General features: G+C 43.4%; 1 protein-coding gene across 1 annotated transcript in view; it reads left to right on the top strand.

Annotated features, from left to right (window-relative positions):
• LOC102367842 (heparan-alpha-glucosaminide N-acetyltransferase-like) overlaps positions 1-16,814 on the top strand; it is a 349,117-nt gene that overhangs the window by 114,215 nt on the left and 218,088 nt on the right. The window contains exons 4-5 of the mRNA XM_025197703.1: positions 3,702-3,771; positions 6,209-6,275. Of these exons, the coding sequence (XP_025053488.1) occupies positions 3,702-3,771; positions 6,209-6,275 (137 nt within the window). The remainder of the gene's footprint in view (positions 1-3,701; positions 3,772-6,208; positions 6,276-16,814) is intronic.

Below are 16,814 nucleotides of genomic sequence, written 5' to 3'. Positions count from 1 at the left end.
CAATGTATCTTTTTAAATATACCTTTTGCATTACTGATCTGTTTGAAGACTGTACAGCCTGACTTACTGCATTATTTTATTTTGATGAGGTACATCTCATTTTTGTGGAGTAACACCCGCCATATAACATTGTGAAGAAATATATAGCTCAAATACAGCATATGTCAGGTAGATGTAAAACCATCGAAGGCTTTGGCCTGTGCGCCCAGTGTAAGGTTGGCACACACTTCCCTTATGTAGCTACCTGCTGTATTAGGAGTGCATGATTCATTTAGGTTTCCCTGCTAGGTTTGTGGGGGTGGTTTCTTTCTTTCCTTCCACTGGTGCTATTACACAGATACATGTCCAAGCCCTATGAGGAGAGACTGGGGCATCTGGACCTCTTCAGCCTCCGCAAGAGAAGGTTGAGAGGCGACCTTGTGGCTGCCTATAAGTTCATCACGAGAGCACAGAAGGGAATTGGTGAGGTTTTATTCACCAAGGCACCCCCAGGGGTTACAAGAAATAATGGCCACAAGCTAGCAGACAGCAGATTTAGACTGGACATTAGAAATAACTTCTTCACAGTTCGAGTGGCCAAGGTCTGGAATGGGCTCCCAAGGGAGGTGGTGCTATCCCCTACCCTGGGGGTCTTCAAGAGGAGGTTGGATAGGCATCTAGCTGGGGTCATCTAACCCCAGCACTCTTCCCTGCCTATGCAGGGGGTCGGACTCGATGATCTATTGAGGTCCCTTTCAACCCTAGCATCTATGAATTTCTGTCTACATCCATGTGTTAAGTTGCCTGCCTTTATATCATTAAACCTACCTTTATATACTTGCATTTAGAAATATCTTTGTACTGCTACCAGCCAAAGGAAGGCTTGAGTTAATTATTGAGGATATTAGCTGAGCAGATCAAAATTTCAAAAGCTGAAGGATTGGGTTCCCTTTGGATATCTTTTCCAAATGGCACTGAGTCCATGCAATCAAGTTGAAAGTTTAAAAGTTTCTAAATTTCAGAATAGGCTTTCCCAGAGGGTTCACAGTGCTTCTTGAGCCAGCCAAAAGAGTCAAGAAGCGCACACACATTTATGGTACATATAACTGAACTTTTTCAAAACATACCTGCCAGATATAGATCTATACCTCTTAGTGAAGGTTTATGAGATTTTATTTTACCCATGCTAATTTGTGCTTCCTTTCTTTTGGAAATGCATAAATAGGAGCAGGAAGTATTGTTGCCATTGCGGTATTTATTTCACAAGTTAAAGAAGCGTAAGTCACAAGTAATGCAATGCAATCTAGACAGGATAGATCTGGTAGGAAAATGAGCCAGAGGCACATAGTGCCTATTGTCTTTAGTCCCTCTGTTCTTATTTTAGACCTTTTAATTTTTTCCCCATAAAACAGATGGCTGGTTCTGTGATTAAATCATTAGAAGAAACTTATGTTCAGATCCCTGCTATGCTTTCTGTACAGCTTTCGATAAGTCCCTTAGTCTCTTTGCCTCAATTCCCCACTTGAAACATGTGGATAATAGCATATTCCTACTTCAGAGGGATAGTTGTGTTGCTAAATGCATTAACAGTGTGAGAGTATTGGGGTGTGGAGACCTTCAAGTATGTAAGGTAGTTTTCTATTTTAAAAGGTTTAGAAGAAATTGATATGCACTCTGGTCTGGCTTCCCATTCATTCCATCTTTTACAATCAAAAGAACAACCTCTGTGTTTGGAAACGAGCAGTTTTGCTTTTCTCTTAGGGCTCATTTGTCAGTATCTAGCTGCTGCTTTAGCAAGAGGTTTATAATAAACTAAACGCTGCTCATATATGGATTTATGGCAAATATGGGTTGAATTAATGGATTGCACATGGATATATTACATACAGTAAAAAAATTTAAATTCTGGTCCTGATGGCAGGTGAGTTGAATTCATAGGAACCACTTTTCTCCTTTTCTTTGTAGTTCTCTTTTCTACTTGCTTTATTTTCTTTGTAGATTTTACCATCTTGTTTGTTTAGCTCACTCATTTGGACTTCTCTGTTGCCTTAGGTCTTGTGTATTTATTTGTATGCGAGTCAAGTGTAAAATATTACCGTTGTGATCTGGCGGCATCTTGTACCCACCGAGCACAAATGTAAAGAGTGGCATCATGATATCCTTGTGAATCAACTCATTTTGGATATTTTGAAAACAATATCATGCTGTGTACCACCAAGGCATTCTGAGATGTGAAAATAAAAAGTACTTGTCCCACCTTTCCTTTGTATTTTGTCTCGCTGAACCAAGGCAAATGACATTTTTCTGCTCATTCAACTTTTATGTTAGGGGGTTTGCACTGGTGTAGCTTTACCCATACAAGAAACAAAAAGCCGGTATAGAGAAGCCTGTGAACACAAGATCTTCACTTGAGCATCTGCCACTTCTTGTTCTGGTAAACTGATAGCATGTAACAAATGACAAGAAAATGCTTTGTTACATTCACAGGTCCTGTACTTGCTTTTCCAGAAGTTTTGTGTCTCACCTTGTGAATCAATTTGCAAAGGATGATGGAACTTTTGTATGGACACAAATCTACAGAACTTACAAGAGCATTTATGACACTATATGCTGCAATTAGGATCCAGCAATTGGTTCATACTTCCATAAAAGTGGCCCCTTTTGCAAGGTTTGAGCTACTATCACAGTAAATAAATTCTGGACTTGTATCTTTTAGCCTTAAGCCTCAAGACATTCATAAGAGTTATTAATTTTGCTGAAAGTGTTCCAATGGCATTATATTTGCTAGTACTTGCATCTTTCATGATACAATTGATGAACTGATACTGCTTGTTGGCTGAGTTCAACAGCTATAAAATGCTGCAGCTGATCAGTTTTGTCCGTTGAATGCAGTTACACAGGAAATAGTTACTCATGGCATTGTGGATTAAGACAATAAGGATACCTACAAGCTTAAAAATAAATCAAATCCAAGGCACCCACAGAACCATTGTAGAGAAAAAACAGAGCTGGGCAAAAAAAGAGGATAACTTTTTGGGGGTAAGGAGGATGTTTTCTGGTTACTGTATGATACCGAGCAACATGACTAGAGACTTTATGTATACCATAATAGAAATGAATATTAATGAGCTAAACAGTGGCTGCAGACCCTATATGTGACATTTCTCTTTGTGAAAGGCAGTTCATATAGTTTAAGATGGATGTCAAACATACAACTTGTGGCCTGGATCTGGGGGTAGGGTGAGTTTGACACCCCTGGTTTAAGACAATGTACCAGTTCCTCAACTTGTGAAATTGTAACTTAGATGAAGCAAATGAAGCAGCTGCAGTTAACATACATTAAAATGCTTAGGATTGTAATGTACTGTAAGGCAGAGTTAAGGCTCCATTTGCAATATTTGGCGCTCTCTGACTTTTCAGAGTTTAATCATGTACTTTAAGAGGCATACTTTTGTTACTTTGGAATTGCATATTACTTCGTTGAAGAGGTTCTCAACTTTTCCATTCTGGAGGGGTTTGTTTGCCTGCAATGGTATGTAGTTCTCAGGTGAAGCATTGCCAGTTCCTTATACCCAACTATCAGTACCACTTTTCAGGGAGCCAGTGCATGGTGCAGGGCTACTTTAATCTTTTGAGTGGTTACAGGGAAGGGGGGTGGGTAGAGGTACAACATCCATATCCCCTAGAAACTAATGTTAGTGTTTTGTTGGGTTTTTTCCTAGCTCTGTTGGTCGCTTTTGCTATCCTTGTTGCTGTGACTCTGATGTACTTCCTAGGATCCTTTGTTTCCAAGTAAGAGCCTGCTTTCCATGACTTGTGTATCCTTTTTGTACCAATTAGATTTGATGAGCTAGCAATATTAGCTCAGGATTTTCCTTCCTGCTTTAAAATATTTGCAACCTCTATAAAATGTGCATCAGCCAGATTCCAAACGTTGCATCTCCAACATTTTTGAGGCAGAACTGTTTGTTTTTTACTTTGTGTGTTTGTACAATGCCTAGCACCATAGGGAGCTGATCTTAGATGCTTTTGTAGTTCTCATAATTTTTATTATTTCCATATATGTATGTATATATTTGGCACATACATAAGCATGCAGTATAAGAGGGCTTTTCTTTTTAGAAGAATAGGCATGTTCTGCAGTTTTCTTTTAAAAAATGCTCATGCAATATATTTGTACACACATTCAGTAGTTAAGGATGGGGCTGGTTCCAGAGGAAGAGCAATTAAAATAGTGTGCCGTGGTTCTGGAAGCTTGAGTTCAAAGCCACTTCAGACTCTTGCCAAAGACTGCCTGGGGCTGTAAATAGGCACTTGGTAATTTAAGTTGAGAACTGAAAAGAAGCTTGATGGGACACTAGTCATGCCACTCCTTGTGTGTTACTGGCTACAGACACTGGTGTGCCTGAGGCATGCTAGCCCAATAGGCTGCTAGGCTTGGGAGGCTCTTGCTAATGCTGAATGTGTTTTGGTGCAATGCAGGCTAATTTTACAGTCATTGTACAAACACATTGACAATGGTACCATCTCCTAATTGTCGTGCAGCAGTTGTATGCCTCTGCTGGGAGCTGCAAATGACTCCCGCCAGAAATGCATGTGTTTGGTATAGTTTAATGTTGAAGGCATACATGTTGGGAGAATATGAGTTTTCAAGGAGGAGTCAACATTGTAGGTTTTTGACATTAGTTAGGAAGGTGTAGGGCAGAATTTTCAAGCTAACACATCCATGAACTACAAATGACTTGAATGACTTTCCAGCTGCATTCACTAAGACTGTTATCTACATAACAAAAATGAACTGCAATTTTGGTTGGCTTTCCCATGTTGGGCACTTTAGGAGCACAAGTCTCATTGAAAATCAAAAGGATTTGTAGTCTTAAATTCCTTTGCTTTTTTTTAAAATCGCCCACAGAGAATTTCAGTGTGTTCTCAGTAACCTTGTATATCAGGCCATAATTTAGGTGCTTCAGTAGATGGGGAGTGTAACAGGTTGCCTTCCCCAGTGCCACCTTCCCTGTTATCTGCGCCCTATGTGGGGTGCCCTTGGAGTCCCCTTTAAGGTTTCTTGTGTCCCACTCTCTACTCATCTGCCATGTCTTGATGGAAAATTATTATACTGATGTTCTTGTAAGCGGGAGACTGCCCATTATATTTAATACGTTGGGGGTCTTCCTCTTCCATGGGCCTTGACCCCTGCCTTTCTCTAGCTAGGCCTCCCCTTCTAAACCCACCAAACAGGGTTGGACTCTGAGGCTCTAGCCTTTTTTTCTTGTCTTAAGGCTCATGGCCTTCCTTTCTGCTCCAATCTGGAGCCCAGTCTCTCTGGCCCAGAGGCCCGGCCACCAGCCCTACAGCCAGGGGGCTGCAAGTTCAAGGCTGGGGAACAGCCCTGAACCCATGCTGTCCCAGTCTTAAAAAAAGAAACCCAAAACCACACCTCAGGTGCACCAGACCACCCTGGCCTTTTAGGATCGTGCCCTCTGGTGCCTGGGTCTGTACACCCTAAAATCCTGTGCCCATACTAATGTCAGGGCCTATGTACCCTGAATACTGTGCCTTCTCTGGTGCTGGGGTCAGTGCACCCCAAATGCTGCAGCTACACTGGTGCCAGGTCCCCACGTTGTAGTGGGGTCCCAATGAGGCTGCCTCCTTCCCCAAGAGCCTCACCCACACCACCGGTGTTGTTAAAATAAATAAATAAATAAAAATAAATATGAACAGTCCCATCCATGGGCAATAATAGCCACCGAAAGGAACGTGATTAAGGAAGGCAGCACACCAGCTTACATTTATGCAGGGGTTTGCGCTTCTGCTTCCCACCGTTGGCTACAGTCCTTCTTCTGGGGGTTGCTGCCATCGCTCTGGGGTCCTTCATAGTTCCCCTCCTCCAGCCTTTGGACCACTCACCAAGCCTGTCCATGGAGCTCTGGGACTCACTTTTTCCCCTTTGGTTGCTAGCCCCTACTGCTGCCCAGCCCAAGTTTTTTATAGTCCTGGCCTGCCCCCTTCTGGTCACCTGACTAGCTGGCCAGGCTCAACTTTTAACCCCCACCTTACCAGCATGCTGTGTCCAGAAAGTTCTGGTCTTACAGGGCCAACCTGTCTTTTGGTAACAGGCCTAGGGTTCCCTGTTGCAGGGAGATGCATGTGCTCAGCATAAGGAATCAAAGTCTGAAAATGTTGGCAACAATAGAGAAGACTGTCATTTTTAACAGTGTATGTTTTCCAGGCTGCAATGTACAGAAGAATACTGCCATCTGCTTCAGCACAAGTGCTGCTTTCTTGTCTTTCATCATGTAAGTATGATGATAATAATAGTAAAAACCCTGTTTCTGAACATTTTCTTGCTCTCTCTTAATAGTAAAATGTAACTCCATGGTATTACAGCAACCAGATGGGGGTTTTCCTTCCAACAGATGGGTGGGACCTGGCTTATCCTTTGTCAGATATCATGCAAATGACATTACCTGATTATCATCATCAGGCTTGGTTGGGTAGGTGCCAGAGTGGTCAGGTATGGTATAACAATAGCCATTTATCACACCCAGCCTTTCCCGCCTCTCAGTGAGTAAGATAAAATTATCTAATGTAATCAGTTCTACAGGAGCACATGAGACCTGCTGATGTTTTGTTCTTGGTATCAGAGCCTTGTAAAAGACATTTCCAATCTGATAACTATCATATCTAGTAGCTGCTGCAGTGGGGTTCTTATTTGTGTTCCTCTCTCACTGAATAGCAATGTTGTCAGAAAAGAGGCAGATTTTTTTTTTTAATATGGCAGCTAACATGGTTGTAATGAGAATGTCACTGCTAGGACAGACTGGAACCATCAAGGGCAGCATATTAATGAACATTTATACATGACAATTAACAGAGAAACTGTGTGCAATAGCTAAAACTAGCCTACTTGTGACAAAGTGCATTAGTTTGATTAATTAGGTTTAATTTAAGCTGTCCCTCTTTTGGTGTTGAACGGTAAATCTAGAAAAGTCTCACTCAGTTTAATCCCTTGGTATTGTTATTCTGTATTTTCTTAGGGTACTTACTTTTTTCACATTCAGTGCTAAAAACAGAACCTGCATTCTGTACTTGGAGAACTGTAAATTATCACTCATTAGAGTTTGGATAGAGATCATTTAATTGCAGCTCCTTCTTTTCCTATCTGGAACAGGGACTAGCATTTCATCTCATTTTCTTAGTATGCTGATGCCCAAAAGCCTTGACTAGGATTTAAGGCCTCTCTTGCTTCACAGTATGCAAAAGCTGAATAAGAGTCTCTCAAGAATTTATGATCTATATGGACAAATTGGGTAAAGGAAGAGTTATCCTACCTATACATGGATGACTTCAGGATTTTGGATGCTTAAGGTGCAGGAGCATTGTCCTGCGCTGGAGGGGTGGCTGTACCCCAGCCTCTCTCTTTCCTTCTCTCCACCACAGCAGATCAGACAAATTGTATCACTGGACCAGCAGTGGGGGACACTTATTTTAAGTTCCTCAAGCAGGTAAGAATCTTCCCTTCCCCCCCCACCTTTTCCCTTCATGCTCAGCAGAATGGTTCCTTCTTTTCCTTCTCCTTATATTTCCTCCCTTCCCCTCCCCCCATTCACTGCTGCCACTGTTCCCAGCTGACACAGATGGGAGTCACTCCTGCCTTTCTCCAGTGAGGCTGCATGTGGAGATAAGCTCATCTCAAGATAACAGCAGCAGCCGGTGGATTCCCTTCCCTGAGCCTGCTCCTGGGCTGGAAGGCAACATCAACAGTGGGATTAGGCAAGAGGGAGGGAACTACCTGCTACTGTTGCTGTTCCTGGCTGAGCCCAGTGATATAGCTCCTCTCTTGTTCATGCCCCCAGAACAGCCAGAGACAGCAGGAGCAATGGGTGGGGGGGCCAAGGGATGATAAGTAGAGGGGAGGGAATGTGCCACTGAACATGGAGGGGAAGATGGGGGAAATCCTTACCTGCTTTGAGGATTTTGAAATTAGTACCCTGGCTTCTGCTTACACAGTGTGTTCAACTGAAAGGGGGGGGTGTTGACACCAGTGCACTCCCACTAGATCTACCCCATCCCTGTATGTGAATCATGAATGCAGGCACAGAAGAGCCGAGTGACTTACTCAACATCACGCAATGAAGTCAACTGCAACGCAGTCTATTCCCCAGGAGACATATGAATGTTTCAATGAAGCTTTTGTTCCAAATGGAATTCAAAGTAGATGTTTTGGAATTTGGCATGGAAAGAACCTGTGAAAAATTTGGAAACATCAGTTGCTTTCACTATGATACTTGTTTTCCTCCAAAGGAAATGGATGAGCTGGCAGATCCTGATTCCTGGGGATTCATTGGACTGTCCCCATGAGGTGGGGATAGACTGCATGACCTATGGCTCTAGCTGGGCATGTCAAAGTCTCAGTGGGGTTTATAGGACCTCCAGACAGTAGAAGCCTGGCTTTCCAATACTCTGTCAGGCAACCTCAAAGGGAAATATGGCTGAGTTTGGTGGGAGCTGATTGAAACTCTTATTTGTTTTCATGGAACATTTTGATTTGAAAAAGCATTTTTAATAAAACACTACTTAGACATAAAATTCATGACTATACATCTAGACTAGGGGCAGACATTCAAAAAGTCTGAGCCTGTATTGATTCAGTCTTTGCAGGTTAGTCTAACCTGGGTAGGCTGAACTGGTTTGTAACTGAAGAGACATTCTCTCTGGATTGAGGAAATTCAGGCACATGCCTGTAGTGGCTCAGGCTAGAAGCTAGGGGGTGCTAGAGCACCCATCCCTTCCCTGGAAAATGCTGAGCTTAGCGGGGTGGGTATGGCCAGGCTCTGGCAGCACCTCTGATTAGGGAAGTCTGCCTGAAGCATCCCAGGCTTTCCCCTGCTGGCTGCTCAAGGGGTGGGAATGTTGCTAGCTGCCAGCCCCCTGCTAGCAGTCTAAGGCAAGCGGGGAGTGTGCAGTAGGAGTGTGCAAAGCTTTGGGTGGTAATTCAATTTGGAGGAGATTCAGCCCAATTCAGAGACTGAATCTCCAAATCTGAATCAAATTGAATCAGGGGACCAATAAAAAGTTCCAAATCAATTCAAAGCTCTCTGAATTTTTTAAAAGATTTGGAGAACTTTGATGATTTGAATAGTGCCTGCCCACTGCAGCAGGGACCTGGAGCTGGTAAGTAAGGGGGCAGAGAGGGGGACCTGGAGGATGGGGGACGGGACCATGGGGGGGACCCCTGCTTGCTTCCCCAGTCCCCCCATCCCACCCACCCCAGCTCCCGGTGCTTTAAAAAAAAGCTCAGGTGCTACTGGGTGGGGGGGGGGGTAGGTGGTGTGGGGGGGGGGGGGGGGGTGATCCCTGCTGCTCCCCCACTGCATGGGGGGCTCTTCATGAACCCCCTGACCCCCCCACAGCTGCCCCACCCACCTCAGCTCTGGCCTTTTAGGAAAAAACATCCGAGAAAACCCCTGGGACTCACCAGTTTCTGCAGTGGCCTTGGAGCTTCAGGTGGCTTGTGCAGAGCCCCACACACAGCGCAGGGCAATGGGGGAGCAGTGGGGATGTCCCCAGCCCCCGCAGTCAAGAACTGGTGATTTCGGGGGTTTTTTATAGTTTTTTTTTTTTGTTTTTTTTTTTCCCTTAAAGGGCCAGAGCTGGGATGGGTGGGGCAGCAATGGGGAGGAGCTGGGACAGTGAGGGGTGGGGTGGGGCAGTGGGGGGCAGCAGGGATCACCCCCCTTCCCAGGCAGCACCCAGTGAGTTGGGGCTTTTTTTTTTTCCAAAGAACTAGGAGCTGGGGTGGGTGGGGTAGCCATTGCCAGGTTGGGAGGACCTGGGGAGGGGATGGGCCTGGCTGATTTGGCCAAATCGATTTGGGACAGTGATTCAAATCACCAAATCAAATCGCTGTCCTCCGAATCGGCTGAATCTGAAGTAAATACTAGCCGCTTTGCACAGGCCTAGTGGAGCTTTTCAATCTCCTTCCTTGCTTCTTTATACTGTCTGCAGCAAACTGACAGACAAGCAAGCCAGCAGGAAGCTGATAAGTGTTTAATACCTCATCAGCAAAATAATAGCTCTCCATTAGTTAAAACTCTTCTTAAATAGCTTACCAACTGGCCTGTTGATTAGCTCCAAAATGCCCTAAGTGGTCAGTGTTCTGTTTGCCTGTCCCAGTGAAATCCAAGACACACACAGACACCTCTCGGCACCACATGCCTAGGGTTCATGGGGCTGGGGTCCATTCTGTGGGAGATGGGAGGGGGGATTCCTGCTTCAGCAGTGAGCAGCAGGTGGAGGGGGGTAGGGCCAGGGGAAGCCAGGCTGACCCTGCTGTGCCTGCAGTCTGTGCCGGAGCTCCACCCGGGGAGCACAAGGGAGGGGACAGCCCTGCAGTGCAGCAGAGAGCCCTGCGCAGCCCAGACAGCATGCCAGGATGCTGAGGGAGTTTGATGCATCTTAAACCAGCAAGGAGTCTGGGACAGTCATTACATAAACTCATTTGACCCAAATCAGTTTAATCTGATACTACATTCAACCAGATTTATCTTAAATCAGTTTCGGTGTTTTTGAAACTGGTTTATGTTCACTGAATGTCTGTTCTGTTACAAGTTTAAACCAGTTTCTGATCACTTAAACTGGTTTATGTGTAACTTATGTCCCTAGCCGTACAGAGCTATACATCATGAAAAAGCAAGGGCTTTATAGCAATTACATGGTTTTCAGTACTGCATACACCAGCCCCCAGCTGGCATTTGTGAGTATACTCCTCCTCCATGGTCTGGGCCCTCGACTCACCTGCCACAACTTGATGGAATTGTAAAAGGAGGTGTTCAGTGATGTTCCTTCCCCAGGCCCAAAGATGGGGATACTCACAGGGGTTTGCCGTGGATGTTCTCGGGGCTCTGCCTCCCCTACACCCCATCCACTCACCAACTGTGTGGATCTTCATGGTGCCCCACCAGTTCTGGGCTACAGTCCATCTGTTGCCCTGAGGGACCTCCTCCTCCTTGACTCTGGATGGGGCACAGGCTTGGGAATTCAGCTTTCCTGCCCCTTTTTCTCTTGGGTCCACTCCTTTGATTCCTACACCAGCCCTGGGGCCCCAGATGGCTACATTGGGGCTGGGGTGGATATGGCTGGATGTGTCGCTGCCAGCTGCGAGCCCCTCATGCTCTGGGACCAAAGTTTGCAGTGTCCCGACTTGCATCTGATTACTGCTCTTGCCTGTTCGCCATGGGGCAGAGTCAGAGGGCTCACTCCTGCTGGTGTCCCGGGCCACTCTGGCTTGCACAGCTCTCTTTCCACCCCAGACTGCCTCCTAGCTAAGTTTGCGGTGACACCAGTTTCCCTGTTCCCATCTCCGGGAATGTTGGGATCTGCCCCCACCACTTACGGCCCCCAAGGGTGCACCCTGCTACCACAACCATATTTGTGTGTCTGTGTTTTAGGAATGAAATTTGAATAGAATGGAGGGGTTGTAGACATATACACAGCCCATTTGGAGATGTCGGTATTGCAAACCATTTTTTCTATTGCAATTTAACCAAAAATCAATTGTCTACATAGCTTATCTGGTTGAACTGAAAAAGTGAAAAAATATTGTATGTTGATGTTACATAGAAATTCTATTTTCAGTTAAATTAAAAGTTGAAAAATTCACTGAAAGCTGAATGAAACAACTTGTGGGACCACCAAACCGAAAGGTTTCATACTTTGGGCAGGAAGCAAGGGTGGCAGAGGGTTGGCATTTTAAAATGCAATTATGCTAGGTGTAGTAACAAGATGCTTCCAAATGAAATTGAAGCCTTTCATTTAGAAAAACTTGACACAGACCATTGACTCTTTTCCTAATTTTATTTAGCTAAAATAATTAGACAAACATATCACAAATCTGTAAAATGCTTTGGATGACGTTGGCCTCCTTTCTTTGGAGTAGAATAAATGATTTGCCTGAGAAATTTTACTTAGCTCTAAGTGCATGAGGATTACTTTACTTCAGTGCAAGCAAATATTTGGCTGACAGTGAAGACTTTTTCAAAAACAATGTTTTACAACAAGGACTCAGTTTCACTGCAGCAGTTTAAGGCTCTATTTCCTAGAAAACTGTTTTAACTAAATTAATATTAAAGTTATTTAGTTAAACTGGTTCAAATCCTTAACAAAGATTAATTTGAATTGATGTTTCACTCTTTTACGTTTAAATCCATTCATCTTAATTCAGTCATTTACCAGCTTGAAATGGAACCAGTTTAAGGAAGAGGTCAACTGATTTAAGTACAGTTATGTTAAAGGGTTGCAAAGTTTTAACAAGGTTGTAGTAAAAAGTAATATCGGTTCCAATCAGTTTTAAAATGGGCAGGCCTAAACTCTTTGTTGTGGTGCAGTTGTATTTACAATGTGTTGTAATGCAGATTACAACATGATAAATGATGTGATGTTACATTAATCATAGAAACTAAAGATGAGATGCACCTGTTTTGGGTCATTTCTTACTGTGTTGCTGGACTCTTTCCTACATCATCGTCTAATCCAAATTTAAATAACCCAAGCAATGGAACTTCCACTTTCTCCCTTGGAAGACTCTTCTGGAGCATAATAGATGTCACCCTTAGGAAACTTTCCCTCCTATTCAGCCTAAATTTTCCTATGCTTAATTTACCCCTGTTTTTCAAATATAAGAACTGTGAAACTCTTCATGTTGCTGCAGTTAGTCTGATATGGAATCAGAAAAAAATAAAACATTATTTATTAAAAAATGAAAAGGTTTAGATGAGTTTCTATTTTTATCCTAGAAGCTCTTTCCTCATTGCTAAAATAATATCAGAATGATATATTGTAGAAGACAAAGTACATTTTGGAGGAAGAAAAACAAAAAACACATCTTCTAATTAATCTGATTATGCTGAAATAATCAACCTAAGTGGCTTTAATGGCTAGCTGCCTGTGTACTTGCAGTTGCAAGGAAGATTTTTTTTTTTTCCCCACTGTGAGAAATCTAAATGTTCACTCAGTATCTCCTTACAGAATGGGTATGTCTGGCTGCAGCTGGCAGACAGCACTGTCATCTTTCAGATAGTAGGAGAATTTGTGGGACTAAATTAAGCTTTAGTGTTGTCAGTAGATTTTTATCTAATAATATTGGAAATGGGGTATAGTTTGATGTGTTCTTATGAAATTTGGAGTACAGATGAACAAACCAGTTCAGATAAAATAAGAACTGACTTGAGCTTTTGACCTGAATTAGAAGTATTCAAGTGAACTTCTATCTCAGCTTTGAAAAATGTTCCCCTTATTTCTAAATTTAGTGCATCTCTAAATTTCCTGGTGTTTGGTAGAAATAGGCGAGATGAAAGACTCATGAGAGATTCTGTTCTTATAGTTTGCCTGGCTGGAAAGTGACTTTTTTCAGATAAAGGATGAAGGTCCAGCAGGCTAGAATATGCATACAAACTTTAGAGAATGAAAACTTAAACCTGTTGAACAACAGAAGATGATTAGGCCAAGTGATAATCTAGCAGCAAAGGTTAACTGAAGACCTCCCCCCCCCCCCCCCCCCCCCCCTAAGCAACTTCCTTCTCTCCCCCCAAATATCTATCACTTGATTAAATGCTGACTGGGCAAGTGAGACCTGTCTACACATGAGTGTAAAATACTGACACCAACCAAGAACTTTACCCGCAAGCTAGAACTATATAATATGCTGGAAGGAGGTTTGTCATTTTAAAAATGAGGTGTATGGTATGGCCTCCTGTACCCAAATTCTATATTCATTCTTTTTTAGTAGAGTTTGAGTGAGGGTAATATAATACTTTGATACTTTTTTTCCTAATACAAATATTAAAAAGCTAAGTGTGAGAGGCCCTTCAGTAAAAATGAATTAATTTCATGTGAAAGAAAACACTGTAAATAGTTAAAAATGGGAGTTTACTTTTATCAAATCAGTATTATATAAACCTAAAATGAACAATATGTATAAGAAACTTTATCAGGAAGATAAGCTTTATATTTTGGTTACATAACACATTGTCACACGTTTTTCAGCAGTTAATCTGTCTGCCTAGGTAATACATAAGTGTCATAGTCAGAATAGAATTTACTGCATTGCACATTTATAGGCAAAGTTGGGTATATACTTGCGACTTGTCATAAATCATGTGTCATAAAAGTATTGATCTGAAGAAAGAGGAGAAACCAGGTAATGAGAACAACAGGATGTGAATGTTTAGGTCATTTTTTTTTTTTAAAGTGATGCAGTCTGTGTTTAGTTCATAATGTACTTCTCACTGTTCCCCATGAAAAATGGATAACAATTATGAGTGGGTTTGAAATGGGCCTCAGCTGGCTAGGTGGGTATAACGATATAAAACCAAAATAAAGAAGGTGGTACCATTCATCAAGGGTAAAAGGAATTGAGTTTAGTGGGATGCAATCTGCCCTCTAGCTCAGGCACTCAATCTTGAAGGGCATTCTTTTTGACTTGATGCAATTGCCAATATTAGTTCACAGCAGCATTGGTTGGCTTCATGAATTTATTTCAAGAAAACTCCTATAAAAATATATATGAACCAGAAAATTCAAATACAGAGTCTAAATACCCCAAGTTTCAGGGTATTCATATCCTAGGTTCTTATTCAGCCCTTCATAGAAATAAGGCTACCTTGTAAAATGTTAAAGGTTGTATTTCGGACATTGAGAACTCTGGTGTTTTGACCTTTCTCTAAGGCTAGGTACAGACCATCAAAAAGCCTGAGGTGGAATTGATTTAAGTTGCATGGTTTTCTATAAGTGGTATAGTTTAAGTTGGTAGTTGTGTCCACCTGGTCTTGAGGAGGCGTTCCCTAGCTTCCTTGGAGCATGCATCTGTGCTTGGCCGCAGCACTTGCTCCTGTGATCTCAGTGGGAGCTTGCATTCTTCCTGTGGGAAACCCTGAAACTCACCTACCATGACTTTTTTGGTGTTCTCTCCAGTGGTCCCCTGCAGCTTGGTCATGCTCGCTAGCAGGAATTCTTGGGGCTCCCCTACAACCCAGCCATGCACTAGCCTTCAGGACAGCTGTTTGAGGATCTGCTGGGCTCACCCTCTAGTGTTGGCTTTTGCACCCTCCTTGCCTGCTGGGCCCTTGATGCCCTTACCCAGCTGCAGGGTGTTTAGGATGCTAGGCCATCCCCGATGTTCCTTTGTGTCTCCCTTAACTGCGCTACACCCTGTAGTGCCCCCTTATCCACTCTCGACTCTCAAGTGCTGCCCCAGGGCCCTGACCTTCACTCAAGGGTCCCTCCAGGCTATTAACTAATGAACTAGTAAAGAAAAGGAAAGGAGAGTAGGGCCTCAGCCGGTCCCCACTCATGACCCCAGCGTCTGTGGATCCCAGGGTCCCTTGACGTCATCCTTGTCTTTTAGGGGCTTGTGAACCCCTCCAAGGGGTCTGTCTTGCAGCCCCTCAATGCTGGTCAGCACAGCCTGTGTCCGTCATGGGGAGCACCTTCACCACTTCTGGCTTTGCCTCCCCCATTGCTTTTTTGCTGCCAGCTTTTATTTCAGCCAGGCAGCGTTCAGTGAGATGTCAACTGCCCATGCCATCTTTATCTGTACACAGAGCCAGCTGGTGAACTGCACGGGTGTCTCATCCCGGTGCAGCTCCTTTGTGTCTTCTGGCCCTGTAATAGATAAGTTTGCCCTGCCTTCAGGGCTTTCCTTGAAGGGTTGGGTTGTTTCCATGTAGAGCCCTGCTGTGGGGAGGATCTCCTTGTCTTCATTCCCCTGGGATAGTAGTGAACAGAACACACATTGGCCCTTTAGTGAGGGGGCAGGGCAAATCCTGGATTGGGTTCTGCCATTTTTAAACGAGTTTCCATGTGCCAAACTTCTGTTCTGTTTTGGGTATAGACTGGTTTCCGATTACTTATACCTGTAAAAGCATCTGTATCTGGCCTAACTGTAGATAAATCATGACACTACTTTCATTCTGTGCTACTGTTATATACACAGCTTCGAAAAATGACTGTTGCATAAAAATCATCAGACAGAAAGTAAGAACCATGCTATGCCACACCATGGGTCCTGTTTATGCTGTTGAATTGAAAATTCTGTGATGCGCATGGAAGGGTTAATATATAAAAGGTTCCTGCTTTCAAAGACCGAAGAATAAATATCCTTGGGGTAGAAGCAGTTCAAGGGGAGTGATGATTTGGCAAGGGAAGTTTTTTCATGTTACAATGCTTTTAACATAATATTCTGTAGAAGAATTTTGGCAGAAGATGCCTCTGTGGCATCAGACACTGGAATTCTCTCAGTCTTGCTGGTGTTTGCAGTTTCACTGATGCTTAGTTGAATTAATCTTTCTTTCTCAATACAGTAAGTTGTTTTTTCCCCTAATTCACCTCTAAACTCTTCAATGCCACTACCAAGAAAACATAACAGGAAAAAAATGGAAGCTAGGCCTTGGGTTCAGTTGAGAGCTTCAGCCTAGTCAAACATCTATTTAAGGAAGAAAGGGCTTAATTTAACTGTTTATTCTCTCTTCCTACTCAAATACAGAATTTCTTCTTCTTTCTTCTTTCTTCTTCTTCAGACAAGGCCTGGGCTCATGGCCTGCAAGGCCTGCCCGTACACTCTAAACTAACAAAACAACACACACACACCCCCACAAAAAACCACAAACGAACATTCGGACTATATTCACTTTTTTTACAGTCCTGCCAGCGGGGGACACCCATGAGGCCTCAGGGGTCGCCCCGCATGAACCAAAGTCCAAGGCCTCGGCCCCTCTTGAGGCGTCCCTGCAGCTTGAGCAGCCGGTGGTCTCACAGCACGAGGACCAGGCGTCCCGCCT

This window comes from Alligator sinensis, unplaced genomic scaffold (assembly GCF_000455745.1).
Source record: "Alligator sinensis unplaced genomic scaffold, ASM45574v1 scaffold188_1, whole genome shotgun sequence".
In the NCBI taxonomy this organism is placed as follows: Eukaryota; Metazoa; Chordata; order Crocodylia; family Alligatoridae; genus Alligator; species Alligator sinensis.
This window is presented reverse-complemented; position numbering and strand designations above follow the sequence as displayed.